The sequence below is a fragment of the Schistocerca cancellata genome, chromosome 6 (assembly GCF_023864275.1).
Source record: "Schistocerca cancellata isolate TAMUIC-IGC-003103 chromosome 6, iqSchCanc2.1, whole genome shotgun sequence".
Taxonomy (NCBI): Eukaryota; Metazoa; Arthropoda; class Insecta; order Orthoptera; family Acrididae; genus Schistocerca; species Schistocerca cancellata.
Window position 1 is genome coordinate 191,180,225 of NC_064631.1, and position 17,338 is coordinate 191,197,562.

Consider the following 17,338-nt stretch of genomic DNA (forward strand, 5'->3'; position numbering starts at 1 on the left):
AAAACATATCAAACACGAAAATTGTATGACCCATATTGCAATGGCGTCATGAAGACTGTATTTTTTTACAGAGACAGCAAGTCTCCCCCTGTAGCAGCTCCACGCCGCTACGTGACTCAGTGGGAGGCTTCTTCCCCCAGCAACACGTCACCATTAGAGAGCCCATTATCGCCTGTACCTCCTTCAGTTCCTCCTAAACCCACCTCCAAATTGTCAAATGGAAGCAACGGAAGCATCACGAGGCAAGACTCAGGTCCAACACTAGTAAAGCACTTCAGAGGTTCTTCTCTGGACTCTACAGCCAGTGATGACAACACTCTGCGAGATAGTGTGCTCTATGGCAGTGTCTCCTCACTTTCTTCAGCTTCGAGCCTCATAACACCACAGGTAACAATAGACAAAAGTGATATTGTATATGATTAAGGGAGAGAATTCTGTGGTTTTAAATTATATGTCACTCCACTTTCACGTCAGTGTTAATGAGACATTGTAACTTCTGTATACTGTAGGATCTCTATTGGTATTTATTTTGAGTTGTGTTATGCATATCAGATGAGCAAGTTGTTGATGTAAGACTGGTTCCTGTTTAATGTTAATGTACGACCTTGGATACTTTTTGATATATATTCAAGGCAAAAATTTGTGTTCTAGCTGTGTGTAGCAACTGTTCCTCTCCCAATTTGCCTAATTTACTTTATTTAAATAATTTAACAATATTTGAAACAGAAGAGAAATGTGTACTTACCACCTGCCTAAACAGGAGTAAGTGAGGGGCTGGTTTAACTAACTCAAAAATTAAAAAGCATAATTGAATATCTCACTTCAAAAATATTAGAAATTCCTTTCTCACAAGTAGTGTAAAGATCAGGAATAGAAGAAAAAATGTACCTTGAAAAGATGATGTTGGTTACTTCTTTTATCTATTTATTTGTCCTCTGAATCAATCTTGTGCAAGACATGCACAAAACATACATTTGATGTTGGAAAATTCACAGTAAGGTGTGGTCATTTGATGACATGTAATGATGTGATGAAAATTTACAAAACATGTTTATAGACACTTATTTTTTATTGCAATTTTATTTTAGTTTTGTATCCTTCTCACACGTATAAACAACAAACATTTGGTTGGCATATTTATGGATTACAACTTAATACAAGGATAGCGCGCACACACACACACACACACACACTGTTAAAGTAGAGCATACAATTTGCATAGTTACAGATGGTGGAAATAAAAGTGTTTCTGCACATATTTTACATTACATCTTCTGGTAACTAGCCATCAAGTAGTCTCTTTCTAGAAATATTCAGATGCGTATCAATTTTTAACAGTAAATGCATAAAATTAGTCACATGTTTTTCTGTGCATATATGAAAGGAAGCAATCTGAGCACCAATTTGTTTTTAAATGGAAAGTAAATTTTGGGTCATAAAAGCAGCTCTGTAATAAATAAAAGCTTGTTAGCCATCTTAAGTAAAATTTGTTATTTCAGAGTTTCCACAACTTTCAGTGTTCTGAGTTGAATAAACTTATGCAGCAGTGTCCATCTTTGGCTTTCTAATGTAGAAGGTGACATTAAACCAACAAAGTAGGACGTCAGTTCATTTCACATGTTTATTTACATATATAAGCCAACTTATGGCTTTTCCTTTGTGTACGGTAGTGTTGCTGCATCGTTCTATTAAGGTGGCCCAAGTATAGTTTTATGTCATCAGGTTTTCACATCGCTTAGCTTACTTGAAGATAAGAATGATTTCTTTATCTGTGCAGGTGTTTTAAAGCTTTAAAACTTTTGCAAAATGCAGCTGTTGTTTTGATAATCAAATTTAGATAGAAATCACTTTTACTTAAATTGTGAGAGGTAAAATGGCAGGTGAAGCACTGGGGGAACACAAGGGGCTACTGTGAAGTTTGTACTGTAAAGTTTCTAAATCTTTGTTTATTTTCCCCTTTCCTGTCCCTCTGTTTTGCGGCCTCTCATCTAATGCCTGCTTCTGCTCCACTGTTTGCATCCTTTTTTTTCTTTCTTCTATTATTGCTTTCATCTCAAGTTTGTTTTTTCAGTCTAGCCTCCTCCTGTCTCTGACCTGTCAAGTACCATTTCTACCAGACAACACTTTTCAGGATTCATGATTTGTTTGTTGTTATAATTTCATTAGTTGATTTTCCACTCACACTATCCTACTGTGTCTCACTGACCCATGTTTCTTAATGACATTTGCTATTTGAGCACTGATTAGTCACATTCCTTCCAAACTTTTCTTTTCCTTTGACATGTAAAGAGCTCTGGTCCAAAGATTAGTATTTCTTTATGATTATGTAAGTGTATGTTTTCTGTGTTGCTAGCAAATAAGGGGAAATGTTTTCTGCCTGAATTTATCTGGTGTTTTATTTTTTTGGTTATATTCTTTATCAGTGCTACTTACATAAGAATATTTCATATTAAAGGCAGCCACCAATCATGAAGCATATCAGATGTACTACATGCAGCTGCCGGAGCACATATACGGCCCTGTTTGTTTTGAATCTCACTGGCTGATGCCGTATTTTTCATGCCTCATCCGCACAGGCTCTCTCATACCACTGGATAAATTTGCTAATGTTTTTGTGACTTGTATGTTTTGTCGTATGCAATTAAGAAGCACATGAAGAGGGGTAGTGTCCTGAAGCCTACTTAGTGTACATGCCTTTATCCAAACAAAGCAACTTGTAAATTATAACTGCAACAGATTTTATTCATTGTTACAAAAGATTTCATTTTTGTTAACAGAGTTTATTTTAGAAGGAATGAACCAAATTTTTGTAAAATTTTCTAGGAACTACAGCAGCTGATGAATGAAGCAAATCAGAGTCTTGATGAAAGTGGCTTATGCAGTCCAGTCACATTAGAAGTAATAGTTTTGCATAGGGATCCAGCTGGTGGGGGTGTCGGCATTACACTGGCAGGTGGAGCAGACTATGAAGCCAAGGAAATAACTGTAAGTGACACCTCATGTTTTTTTTTGTGTGTGTGTGTGTGTGTGTGTGTGTGTGTGTGTGTGTGTGTGTGTGTGTGTGTGTGTGTGTGTGTGTATGTGTGTGTGTTTTTGTCAACATATAGTGTGAAGGATGACTGATTCTTGTATTTACAGACAGTATTATAAATTGTAAAAAGTGTAGAAAAATACTACAGAAAGATAAATAAGCAATTTAACTTTGCTTCACAGGTACATAAAGTTTTGGCAGGCAGCCCTGCAGATAGAGATGGGCGACTACAGAAAGGAGACCGCATTCTTTCAATTAATGGTCACAGCATGAAAGGTGTCACTCATCAAGAGTCATTGCGTATATTGAAGGTAACAATCTTATTTCTTAATATAAAAATAAAACAGAATGGCTGGTATTTATCTTTTGGAGACAAAATTCCAAATATCTCCAGTAAAAAACTAGAAAAAATATATCTAGCATTCATATATGTTGTTGAGAGATGTTTTGCCCATAAACATTGCTCTGTGTGTTTGTGTGAGTTCTTTGTTTTATCACTGAATACAAGTTTTTGGTTGCTGCTGTTGCATATACATCTTCTTTCATGTATCCTATAAATTTGTCTAGTGCTAATTGAAGCATTTTAAAAGTTCTTCTGTTCGCCATTCTTTGGATGATTACTTGCTGTAAGTTTTGCAATGGAGGAAGTGTGAGGTGACAGAACAAAAATGCATTGAAGTCCATGGTTCGAAATTTGCCACATGGTTCTGAAGGAGTTTAAGAAGTTTACATAAATAACATTCTAAAACTGGAGTTATTTAAAAATGTCACAACTGCCAAACAAGCTGCAGCTTATAACCCAAAACTGAAAGCATAAGATACAGTTAATAACTTGGCGTAACAGATTATTGTTAAAACATCAGATGCTAATGTAATGACCTTGTTTATATATTTTAAAATATGTCAAAGGGGAACTTGGACTTCGGTATAGAGAGGCTGAAATGCCAGTTGAGCTGGAACCGTTTGGTGGTGGTGATTATGCCAGTGAGCCAACCACTCACTATAATCTACGTTGGCTTCGCTTCTCATGAAGTACTTGTGTCCGTATCAACAACTGAAACTGTAGCTGCCAGTGGCATAGCAAAGGAAGTTATATGGCTGGCTTATCTCATCAGGGAAGTTGCACTTTTGAAAGTTGTATCCATTCTATGAGTGAACAATGCAAGCATAATCTGGCAGATGGGGAATAGTGAGTTTCAGAAATGTTTAAAGCATATCACTATGCATTTCCACTTTGTATGAGTAGTTCTGGAAATTAAATTACATATTAAGCACATACAAAGTATACGTCAAGCAGCAGACATTTTACAGGCACTGAAGTACCTTGACATATGAATATTTCCAGTATTTATGTGGGATGATACAGGGTCAGTCATGTGCCAGTCTTTGCCTTTATTATGGAATAGCAGTTTACAGTTGTTGCTATTGTGTACAAAATCATTGTAAAATGTAGTTCCTTTACTATAGAGGCAATAAAGGGTAGGATTTAATGAGAAAAGGAACAGAAAGTCCACAGCATATTTCTTTTTGATAACTACTACAAGAGACTGTTTATTATTTATTTATTCTCCATTTAGAAGATAGTTTTTGAGTCATTTCCTGGAAACAAAGATAAGAGTGGCAAGTAAAACTTAAGTCCCATATATATTGCATCCCTTCATACTCGGCTAGTTCCCAAACCATGTGCAAGATTGACTTAAAAAAAATCTGCTATACACAATTGTTAGCAGCAGTATATTTTTTTGGTCTTTGGGTAAATATAGTAACTGTCCATAGCCAAAGCCTCCATCTATTCAGACATGTCCTATTTGAAGTGTGTTTGATGATCACATTGTGCTATGTTCCTGTTAGTGTCTTAAATGCATAGATCTCGTGAGATGTATATAATATTACAGAAATCTTAGGGTAATTGGACATGATTATGACAAGCACCTCAGTTCTGTCATGTTTATAGAGTTAGATTCCATTATCTCATTGTGACAACATTTATAACAGTGACAACATTCCTACAATATATTTTATGTATAATGCTATAGCAAATATTAATCTTTATTCTGAGAGGGAAAGTTGCATCCATTTTCAATAAGCTACCACTCTAATTAAAAAATCTTAGCAGTAATCCATGCACTTTCAAATCAAAACTGGAGAGTTTCCTCTTGGATCACTCCTTCTATTCTGTCGAGGTGTTCCTTGAAAAATTAAGCTGATTCTTATTGTTGGTTGTTTTGGGGAAGGAGACCAGACAGCGAGGTCATCGGTCTCATCGGATTAGGGAAGGACGGGGAAGGAAGTCGGCCGTGCCGTTTGAAAGGAACCATCCCGGCATTTGCCTGGAGCGATTGAGGGAAATCACGGAAAACCGAAATCAGGATGGCCGGACGCGGGATTGAACCATCGTCCTCCCGAATGCGAGTCCAGTGTCTAACCACTGCGCCACCTCGCTCGGTTGATTCTTATTGTATTGTTCATTGTGTTTACTTAAACTTATGTTGTAATTTCATGTACTGACAAATTCTGTGACCTAGGAGATTTGCTCCTCAATTTGTCCTACAGAACTTGAAGTGTAAATAAAATAAAATAAAACATCCAGTTGACAGCGAGCTTTTTAGAGATGGACCACAAGCTCAGATTATGGAAGGATGAAGAAGGAAATCAGTTGTGAGATTTCAAAGAAATCGTCATTCGCTGTAAGCTGCTTATGAAAATCACAGAAAACCTTAATCTTTATGGACAGATGGGGATATGAACCGTCCTCCTCTCAAATGCAAGTCCAGTGTGCTAACCACTGCACCATCTCACTCAGTCATTGCTTTTTAAAGCTTACCTTTGTGTTATTGCTCATGACTATATATTGTGCCCAAACAAACTTGCCCATGGACTGGTAAGCAAATACCAACAGATGGCTTTCTCTGTTAAGTTTGTTTCCTTAATTATATTCTATGATGACAAAATGTTAACACATGATTTAAAATAAAGGAAGTTTCTTAATCTACATCTACATCACATTCTGCAAGCCACCTAATGGTGTGTGAAGGTCGCTGTGGATAATTACGCCTAGATATTTTATGGCAGACACTGTCTCCAGCTGTTTGTCATCAATATTGTAGCTGTACAGTAGCACTGGAGGGCAGCGTGGAGGGTAAAAATCGTAGAGGGAGACCAAGAGATGAATACATTAAGCAGATTCAGAAGGATGTAGGTTGCAGTAGGTACTGGGAGATGAAGGAGCTTGCACAGGATAGATTAGCATGGAGAGCTGCATCAAACCAGTCTCAGGACTGAAGACCACAACAACAGTAGTGGACTTCTTTTCTTATGTATGCACAATATGTTACATTTATTTACATTCAGGGTCAAGTGCCAGAGCCTGAACCATTCATCAGTTCTCTGCAGGTTGTTCTGCAAATTCTTACTATCTTGTGGCATTGCTACTTTGGTATAGACAACTGCATCATCTGCAAATAGCCTTAAAGAGCATCCAACGCTTTCTACTAGATCATTTATATATATTGTAAACATCAACGGTCCTATCATATTTCCATATGGCACTCCAGATATTACCTTTACATCTGTCAATTTTGTTCCATTAAGAGTAATGTGTTGAGTTCTATCAGCAAGATAGTCTGGAATCCAGTCGCAAGTCTGCTCTGCTACTCTGTAAGCTCATATTTCTTTCATTAAATGGCAGTGCGGGACAGTGTCAAATGTGTTACTGAAATCAAGGAAGACAACACCAACCTGAGCACCATTTTCCATTGCGCTGTGGGTCTCACGGAGGAATAGAGCGAGCTGAGTTTTGCAGGATCTCTGTTTGCGAAATCCGTGTTGATTTTTATAGAGGAAATGTTCATTTTCCAAAAATGTCAATTCTTGAGCATAAAACATGTTCCATAACTCTACAACAGATTGATGTCAACTATATAGGTCTATAATTGTGTGGATCTGTCTTACAGCTTTTCTTAAAAACAGGAATGACGTTTGCTTTTTTCCAGTTGTTAGGTACCTTCCGTTGCTCGAGCAATCTACAATAAATTTCTGCTAGAAGGAGAGCAAGTACTTTCGCTTAATCTTCATAGAATCTTAAAGGTATCTCACCTGGTCCTGACAACCTTGTTGCAACATGTGCTGATTGTTTCTCATTGAGGATGAAGCACCAATTATTACAGTATTATGAAAGATGTGAGAACAAGACGAATACACAATTTCTTGTGTCATAGTAATGTGTCAGATGTTCTAACAAAAAAAAAACTTCTGCCATGACCTAAAATTTGCATATGGGGGGAAGACACAAATATGAGACAAGAACAGTTAACCATTGAGTGGGTGCACCATTTTTTTGTAACACGAACAGGCACATGTAATGTAGAGCTGTCTTTATGGTACCAAGGTAAACGTGTATCAGCAGAATCATGGTTTAATCATAGTTCACTTAAACAATGGTAAAATAAACTTTCATTTTATGACCTAAATTACTGTTTAGTTAAACAATGATAAAGTAAACTTTCATTATATCACTCTGATGCCACATAAGTGTCCCCCACAGTAATGACACTCTCGAAACATTAAACAGTGAAGTTGCATTAGATCCCAGCGAACCATTTATTCAACTGCTAATTACCTCGTATACAACTGCCTCATTGTGGGATTGTGCCGCAAGCTCAGAATCTGGGTCATTTCTTTGCATGGATTTTCTTCACCTCCCTCATTGTTTATTTTAGCTGCTCACTTGGATGTATGACAGCACAGCTTAGCACTGTGTTAGCTGAAGCATAATGAAGGAATAGGTGTGGGCTTGCAGTTCTAAAGCAACAATGGAATTGTACTTGATAATAGTATTTGTGGTTGATGCACCTGCTCGAGGGTTAAGAAAGAACCAATTGAAAGGTGTTTGTAAACTATCTGTGTTCTATACCTGTTGGTGGCTGTACATGGCAGTGCAAATGTCCTCCTCTAAGGGATTATCATTACAAAAGTTCTATGAACTTCATCTTTGTGCATATATATTTACCCCTTAGGCATGAACAAAATATTTATATTTTCCTCACTGTAAAATGTAAACGCAGTCATTGTGGTTGCATAAAAAAATACCTACTGGGATACAATTTTATTTTGGCATTAAGACACAAAAATAATTTACTTGTAGATTTTGCCTTCTTGTCTAGGAGGGTTCAGAGTTAGTTATATATTTTGATGGAAAGATTCCATCTAACATAAATTGAGAAACTGCCCATTAAAAATAATTAAAAACCTATCTAATTAATGACATCATCTACAAATTATGAGTGAATGACTGAATGTTTATTTTTGGTCAAAAGCATGCAGGCTTATTCATTACTATGAAAGAATTTGTCCAAGTTAATGAAGCAGTTGTAGTGTTCTGAGTACTGGTAAATCTCTGTTCTGTATAAAATCATGTCTGGCTACATGTGACAGACTTGTTATTTACATTGTCTGTTTTGCGTTACTGCATATTGTACAAACTAAACTAAACAGTTTTTGCCTTTTTCCACAAAACTTTATTTTCGTATGGCCAAGTTTTCAGGCTGTAAGTCTCTTTTACAACTGTGAAACAAGGCAAGAAGTGTTTAGTTTATACAATACACAGTGTTTCATGTAGAACCTACACTTGAATCAGTTAAAATTATTACTATACATCTCTAAGGCTTTCATGTTATGTATCAGTTGTCCCACAACCGCTAAGTGTGATGAACAATTTTCTTGTTTCTGTTTTCCAGTCTCCCTCAGCAGAAGTTGTGCTAGTTGTGATGAAGAAGGGGTCAGAGGGTGTATCAAGTCCATCATATGAGGAACCCTCATTTGGCCGTAAAATGGCTCCATTTAGAGTACTTGAACAGTTGAAAGAGAATAGTGTTGAAACAGTAGTTACAAGCGGTGGTAAGTGATCTTTCATACTGATGATATTAGTACAGTTATGAATATATGATTTGTAATGTGAGTTTGAAAACAAGGCTACAAAAGTTACTTGTATTAGCACACATGATGCAGTAATCTAAAAGTTGAAGCATTCAGCACACATTTCCAGCAGTTCTAAGCTTACAAATACCATTTTCCTTTCTGTACTTGAGAGGTGAACACTACAGTTTCTTTTTAATTAAACTATCTTCCCTCCACTATTAATTAACCATCTTGTTTAAAATGTTGTACACAATCTTTCATACTTCATCTCAGTTCTCTTATCTGTATGCAGTTGCTGAAAATGTAATTTAATTTTATCCGTATTTTGCAGCTTCAAACCTACTGTACTCTATACACTCGAGGTATGAATTTAAAAAAAACGCCTTCAGTCACAACGTTTTGTGTTTTATTCAGTACATGATGCATTTCGGACCCTGAGGGTCCATCTTCAGGTGTAATTCATCTTAATACATGCTTTATTTTTTTTCCTTGAATGAGATGAAATGCATATTCCTGTCACAAAAAGGTTTGATGTTAGGTTATGAATTTCATAAATCCAAAAAAAGTGTTTTTAATGATTTAGTTAACAGCATACTTTTTTTTCTCCCCCTCTCTCCATAGTTTTCAAATATATCACTTCATTCAAGAGGCACATTTGCAAACACATGTTAACAATACAGATGTTTTTGTACATGGTGTGGTCAAAGATGAATTTATCATAGTGCTAAAGATTTAATTATTAAACAATTGGCATATGCAGGAAACAATTGACATATGTGAGAATGACTTTATAATAGGTCTTTAAAATTACTGAAATAGCTGTGGCTTGTGAAATCTGTTTGTTCTTTTAACATCAATTCTGGTTTTTTTGATTTTGTGGAGGGATATCTCCAATTTTTCTAACAGATTTAGGGTTTTACCATTGACTTCATTATGTAGTACTACCAAATTGTTTTCTAGATTGTTGATGACATGCTTCGTTTCCAACATATGTTGTGTAATGACTGATTTTTAAAGTGGTTGAGCCTAAAAGCATTTACATGTTCTTGAAAATGGGTTTTGAAGTTTCTACCTGTTTTCTGTACATAGCACTGGGGCATGATACTTTGTACACTCCACTGTTATTGTATGTTTGTGTATTTGATTTTACGTTATGGATGAGTAAGATTCCTAACTCATTATTAGTTGAGAATTAAACTGTTACCTTCTCTCTCTCTCTCTCTCTCTCTCTCTCGGTTTTTTTTTTTTTTTTTTTTTTTTTTTTTTTTTTTTTTTTTTTTTTTTTTTTAGGTTAGCTATTTTTTTGTGTTATGGGGCCCAGGTATGGGATACTGGTGAATATTTTCTTGTCTTTCACAGTGTTTCCATTCGTTCTTTTGCTTTTGTGTATTTGTCTGTATAAATTGTCAATTGTTTTGGCTGTGTAGCCATTGCTTATGGCAATGCTCTGTAAGGTATATGTCAGTTGTTTCCTGCATATGTCAATTGTTTAATAATTATATCTTTAGCACTATGAAAAATTCATCTTTGACCACACCATGTACAAAAACATCTGTGAAGTGTTTACAAACGTGTTTGTGAATGTGCCTCTTGAATGCTGTGATATGTTTGAAGACTACGGAGAGAAATGTATGCTGTTACCAAATTGTTGAAAATGCTTTTCTTGGATTACTTGGTTAATTTACACTGTTCATCTTTTCCACTATTTCACACATATTTTCCGTGTTTGACTTACGAAATTCAAAACCTAGCATCAAACCTTTTTGTGAGAGGAATATGCATTGCATCTCATTAAAGAGAAAAAAATAAAGCACAAAATGCATTGAGTACTGAATAAAACATGAAAATGAATTCATTTCAGTTTTATTTATTTATTTATACACCTTTCTTGTGTGGGAAATATAATTGACCCAGCCTTAGGTATACTAGCAGTTAGATCTTCGGTGTACTTTTGTAACTGATTATAACATTATGGGCCAGACATACAGCATTGTGTTGTATTGACATCATATAGGCTTATAATACCTGTGACATAAAACAGTTCACATCAGCCATCTCAACACAGAACATTAACAGCTAATGAATAACAATGTAATTTATGTTTGAGTTTCCTCACTCAAAGTTTGCCATCTTTACTGTGGCTACTATGTCGAAACTTTTTGTGGTTAATTATGTGGAAATTAGAAGTGTCACTTATAAATGTGCATACCCACCACAACTATTCCATCACAATATATCCTTCTCCCTTTAATGGAAATGCAAAATCTAAGAAACCACTGTACATGCATTTGATTTTCATAAACAAATTTGAGTTCAACCACCTTTCAATGCAATTTACACACAACTCAAGCTTTTCAGTCTTGGAATTTGCTGAGTTATTCAAACATTGTGATGAGCTCCTGTAAATGCTGGTATTAATTATACTAACATATGTAAATTCTCATTGCTTTATAAAATAAAACCACACACACAAACTACTGTTCTGCCTTGTCACTGGAAGCCAACTGAAGTGATTAGGAATATTGGGGGAGGAGGGGCTACTGGGGCCATTGAAATGGTATGAGGAGCTTAACGAGTGGCAGTCAGCCCTCAAACACAAAACTTTATTCCTGCCTATATTTTCCACTTTTACTTTCCCTTGCTTTATTTTTTAATTTTTTCAGAGTAATAATTTGTCAGTTGTTAATATTCCATGCAAAAATTTGTGTTGAAGCACAATTTATTTGCCGTTGCAGTATTGCTGGATGGTAATGAAGGTGGTCCCCCTGTGAATCTGGTACTGTGCAAAGATGGAGCAGGACTAGGCTTCAGTTTGGATGGTGGCAGAGACTCACCACTTGGAGACAGACCACTAACTGTGAAGAAAATATTCACAGGTAAACTTTCTCTATGTGCATCTCTCCTCAAAATCATACCCTAAGTCCGAAGATTTTAAAAGACAAGGAGTAATCAAGTGTGATTGAAAAATATTGATTTTCAGATGTAAGCTCCTTCACTTGCAAGGTATTTTGAAATACATTGTGGAACTCATTACAAAATTTATGTGTCTTACAGATGCTGTCAAAAAATATTTCTAAGAAGGTTATACATTAAAATGATTGTATATTTTTGTCTCCCATAATTCAACCAAATTAGCTGTGGAGCTAATATAACACACTGAAAATTCAGTTTTACAACCAGATAAACTTTTTTCCACTTAAAGTGCTACCAGAATATGCATTGAAAGAAAAATGGGATCCCCCAAAACATGATTTCCTGGAGACAGACTGTGGCTATTAACGACACAATCCAGTGTGAATTTCAAGATCATCATGGCCTGTATCGAAATTAAGATTATACCTATATAAATAAATTGGGTGAGAGTGAATGTAATTGCTGCAGACATGAACTATAGTAGAATTTATCTGGTCTCCAGCTGCATAATAATCTTGCTTGTCATGAATGGAAAAGAAAGATATTCATGTTTCTATCAGCTTCTAGCACATGTAAAGTAACATTGAGTTGTCCTGACCAAAATAAAATTAAACAATGGAAACTCCAGGTAGAAATGTCAATAAGTAGGAAAAGATAGTTTGCTACTTACCATAAAGATAACAAGATAAGTTACAGATATGCACAGCTGAAAGACACACATATGCTTTCACGCACAGTCTTTGTTGGAAAAAGAGAACCACACCATTCATTCACACACAGACACACACACACACACACACACACACACACACACACACACACACACACACACGGCCGCCACAATTATTTGAGAAGAATAAAGAATATATTTTTAGGAACTAACAGCAGAGGTATTCAGAAATGAAAAATGAGAGGAACGCCTTTTTTTTTTTCAGACCAAAGTTTCCTTCACGTAGGAGGAATGAAAAAAAAGTTGAAGTGGAAATGTGTTTAAATAAAAATGTTGTTCAGAAACCCAGGTCACATGTACAGCAGAGCAGCATGAAGAGCAGCCAGTAGTGAAGTCTTAAGATGTTCAAAGGAAATGAAAGATGAAAAGTAGTAGTAGTAGTAGAAGTAGAAGAAGCAGCAGAGTAATATGGATAAGACAGTTTGGAAATAATAGTGAAGGTTGTGAAGATTAGTTAGTTCCATGGCTCATTTTGCATGATAATCATTTCTACAGTTTCTATATACAGGGTGTCCACAATGAGACTCCAACATTTGAACTCATAAAATCTGAGAGGAAACACAATTTATTGATAAACAAATACAGGGAAATCATACAGCAGCTCATCAAGTTTTCATGCACATGTGGATGGTTCAGTACACTTGAACATGGGCGCCACGGGTAGCGCAAAGAATATCAAGTCTATAATCGGTTTCGTGCCATGTGTTGCAGAGCATCTGTTCTGTGAAAGAGTTGATGACAATTCTTATGTGCCACTTCAAGTCTTGTAGGTCCTTTACTGGTGTAACGTATACCCGGTCTTTCACATAAACCCACAAGAAAAAATTGAGGGGGGATGTGTCGGGCGAACGTGGCGGCCAAGGAATTGGACCTCCACGGCCAATCCATCATTGCAGGAATGTGTCAATTAAAATTTTCGGACATCAAGGCTCCAATGGGGTGGTGCACCGTCCTGTTGAAACATCACATTTGGCTGCATGTCTGTTATCTGTGGCACGGCAAATTGTTCCAACATGTCCAGGTAGATGGCTCCATCCACAGTCGGCTCCTGAAAGAAAAACTGCCCAACAGTGCGTTTTATCATCAAACCAAACCACACATTAACTTTAGGACTGTCGCGCATGTGTTCCCTAGGTGCATGTGGATTTTCGGACCTCCAGATGCGCACATTGTGACGATTGACAGCCCCTGACACGTGAAAGGTTGCCTCGTCGTTAAACATCACACGTGATAAAAATGTCTCGTCCGTGGCAATGCGATTTAACATGACACATGCAAACTCTTCTCGCTTTGGTCGATCATCAGGCTTGATTTCTTGTGCAACCTGCACTTTATATGTGTACAAACGTAATCGCTGATCAAGCACTTTGTGCACTGTTGAACGTTTCATATGAAGTTCTCGTGCTGCCTGTCGCACTGACTTCTGTGGACTTTGTTTGATGGCCACCGCACTAGTTTCACATGATGTTCGCTGATCCCAGGCTTACCACCACCATGCCCTTTCACAACACTCCCAGTAGCCAAAAACTGATCCCACCACTTCTTTACAGTCTTGAACGATGGGGGTGCTTTGTTGTAAACTTGATGAAAGTTTCTTTGCACTTGGGTCGCCAATTTTGTCTCTGCATACCACCAGACGACTTGTGCACACTCCTTCATATCCTCCATTTTGCTAAAACAATTGATTGCAGCTCCACTACGGCCACTTGGCGTATCAAATTTGCACACCACAAACTTGTTGAGTTGCTCTGTCTGCCCCTTCAGGACTCACAGGTCCACCATCTGAAATGAGAAAGATATAGGGTATCAAAATGTTGGGAGTCTCATTGTGGACACCCGGTATATCTGTCTCTTAACTTCTATATTTACAAGTACAAAATTGTTAAAATAAAGAAGGAGGAAGTAACATGTATTATTCAGGTGAGATTTAGTTCAAAAAATGTTCATCTGATTGGCCATGCTGTTTGTTAGTTCAGAGGACAATAACATTAAATGTGGCTATGAAGGTATCAGTTGTAAATGACTGAGTCAGATTTGCAATGGTTTCATTGTGATGTAATTTATTTGAGTTTGTCACTCATTGGTCAGAGTGTTTATGGGTGACAGCACTACACCTTGTGGGCACTTTGCTAGATATATTTTTGTAGCCAGAGGAATACTGCATTTGAGTGGTTCAGTAATTTTTGTAGTATCTTTACATGTTGTATTTTTTAAACTGTTGTCTTTCAGCCTGAGTAAATCTAATGCATTCTATATTTTCTATTTCTGACAGGTATAATTCCTTATATTATTTAGTAATTGGTTCCAGTCAACTGTTATAGGTCATATTTGTAGATAAGAGATATGGATTTCTCTGGCCAAGAATATGCAGTCTGGTTAGAAAGTTCACACTCCGTATGTATGCCAGCTGTTACATGAGTTCAGGCTGCAGATGGCTGCAGCTTGTGGCTGTAAAGATGTCAGCTGACTGAAATAATTTCCAGAGTGGAATCATTAATTACATTTTTTTGTATAGATCCTAAAATCTGATATGACCTTCCAGTTTCAAGCTCAGTGAAGGACTTGGACCAGAGGCTTTACCATTTTTGTGGTGACATCCGAATGAGATTTCCTGCTAGGCTCTTATTGGGCAGAGCACAGTGGCATACTGTTGAACAGTTTGAACACACTTTACAGAGTACATGTGGCATCAACCTGCAAGTTTTTAGACTGAAGAAATCCTTCCTATGGGCCTAATGAGAATCCTGGTACTGTATTGGTCCTATTTCATTATTTTTTTGTACAACATGGGACAAGACTATGAGAAATGATATGATAGATACATGTCTTTTGATGCTTCTAATGGGTAGATATTTTATAGGACAGTAACTGTGGTCCCACTATAGTAACTTGAAAAATAATATTTTAAAATTATATTGCCATATATATTTTCAACTCTTTTTATATACTTCTAAGAAGAAGCACCAGAAAGAGGTGTGCGTGTGTGTGGATTTCTTCCTGACGAACTCCTCTATAGCACAGAAGCAGTCTTCAGTTAATACATATATCAGTCTCCAATGAGTCAGTCAAACAAACCTTTGACCATTTGCACTGCTCTTCTGTGTATACATTCAATATCATATGTTAGTCCCATTTGGTATGTGTCTCATATACACTGAAGTGCCAAAGAAACTGGTATAGGCATATGTATTCAAATACAGAGATATGTAAACAGGCAGAATATGGTGCTGCAGTCTGTGCTGCAGTATGGTGCTGCAGATGTAAGGCAACAAGAGTCTGGAACAGTTGTTAGATTGGTTACTGCTGCTACAATGGCAAGTTATCAAGATTTAAGTTAGTCTGAATGTGGTGTTATAGTCGGCATATGAGCAATGGGACACAGCATCTCCGAGGTAGAGATGGAGTGGAGAGTTTCCTATACGATCTTTTTATGAGTATACTGTGAATATCAGAAATCTAGTAAAAATCAAATCTTCGACATCGCTGTGGCTAGAAAAAGATCCTGCAAGAACAAGACCAATGATGACTGAAGAGAATTCTTCAGTGTGACAGAAGTGCAATCCTCCTGCAAATTGCTGCAGATTTCAATGCTGGGCCATCAACAAAACATGATCAATATGGGCTTTCAGCTGAAGGCCGACTCATGTACCTTTGATGACAGCATGACACAAAGCTTTACACCTTGTCTGGGCCTGTCAACACTTACATTGGACTGTTGATGGCTGGAAACATGTTGCCTTTTGGATGAGTCTCATTTCAGATTGTATCGAGAGGATGGATGTGTACGGGTATGGAGACAGTCTCATGAATCCATGGACCATGGATGTCAGCAGAGGACTGTTCAAGCTGGTGGAGGCTCTGTAATGATGTGGGCACGTGCAGTTGGAGTGATAGGGGACCGATGATACATCTAGATACGATTCTGACAAGTGACATGTACGTAAGCATCCTGTCTGATCACTTGCATCCATTCATGTCCATTGTGATTCCGACGGACTTTGGCAATTCCAGCAGGACAATGTGACATGCCACATGTCCAGAATTGCTACAGAGTGGCTCCAGGTTCGCAGGAGAGCTTCTGTGAAGTTTGGAAGGTAGAAGACGAGGTACTGGCAGAAGTAAAGCTGTGAGGACCAGTCATGAGTCGTGGTTGGGTAGCTCAGATGGTAGAGCACTTGCCCGCAAAAGGCAAAGGTCCCGAGTTCGAGTCTCAGTCCAGCACACAGTTTTAATCTGCCAGGAAGTTTCACATCAGCGCACACTCCACTGCAGAGCGAAAATCTCATTCTGGAAACGTCCCCTGGGCTTGGCTAAGCCATATCTCAGCAATATCCTTTCTTCCAGGAGTGCTAGTTCTGCAAGGTTCGCAGGAGAGCTTCTGTGAAGTCTGGAAAGTAGAAGGCGAGGTACTGGCAGAAGTAAAGTTGTGAGGACGGCTCGTGAGTCGTGCTTGGATAGCTCAAATAGTAGAGCACTTGCCCGCGAAAGGCAAAGGTCTCAAGTTCAAGTCTTGGTCCGGCACACAGTTTTAATCTGCCAGGATGTTTCACATCATCCCACACTCTGCTGCAGAGTGAAAATCTCATTCTGATATGTTGTTGCACTTCGGCTGTGAGACTTGTGATTGCACAACGTTATACATTTTGTGTACTACGCAGAAGGCATGTGTTTGTTGTGTTGGTACTACTGTACATTTATGTAAGAGTTGCACCATCTGCAACAGTTCAATTGTATCACAGTCATTAAAG

General features: G+C 37.4%; 1 protein-coding gene across 1 annotated transcript in view; it reads left to right on the top strand.

Moving 5' to 3' along the window:
- Window positions 1-17,338, top strand: part of LOC126088241 (serine-rich adhesin for platelets) — a 63,098-nt gene that overhangs the window by 42,210 nt on the left and 3,550 nt on the right. Inside the window, exons 8-12 of the mRNA XM_049906371.1 lie at window positions 72-387; window positions 2,824-2,985; window positions 3,214-3,342; window positions 8,767-8,926; window positions 11,683-11,823. Of these exons, the coding sequence (XP_049762328.1) occupies window positions 72-387; window positions 2,824-2,985; window positions 3,214-3,342; window positions 8,767-8,926; window positions 11,683-11,823 (908 nt within the window). The remainder of the gene's footprint in view (window positions 1-71; window positions 388-2,823; window positions 2,986-3,213; window positions 3,343-8,766; window positions 8,927-11,682; window positions 11,824-17,338) is intronic.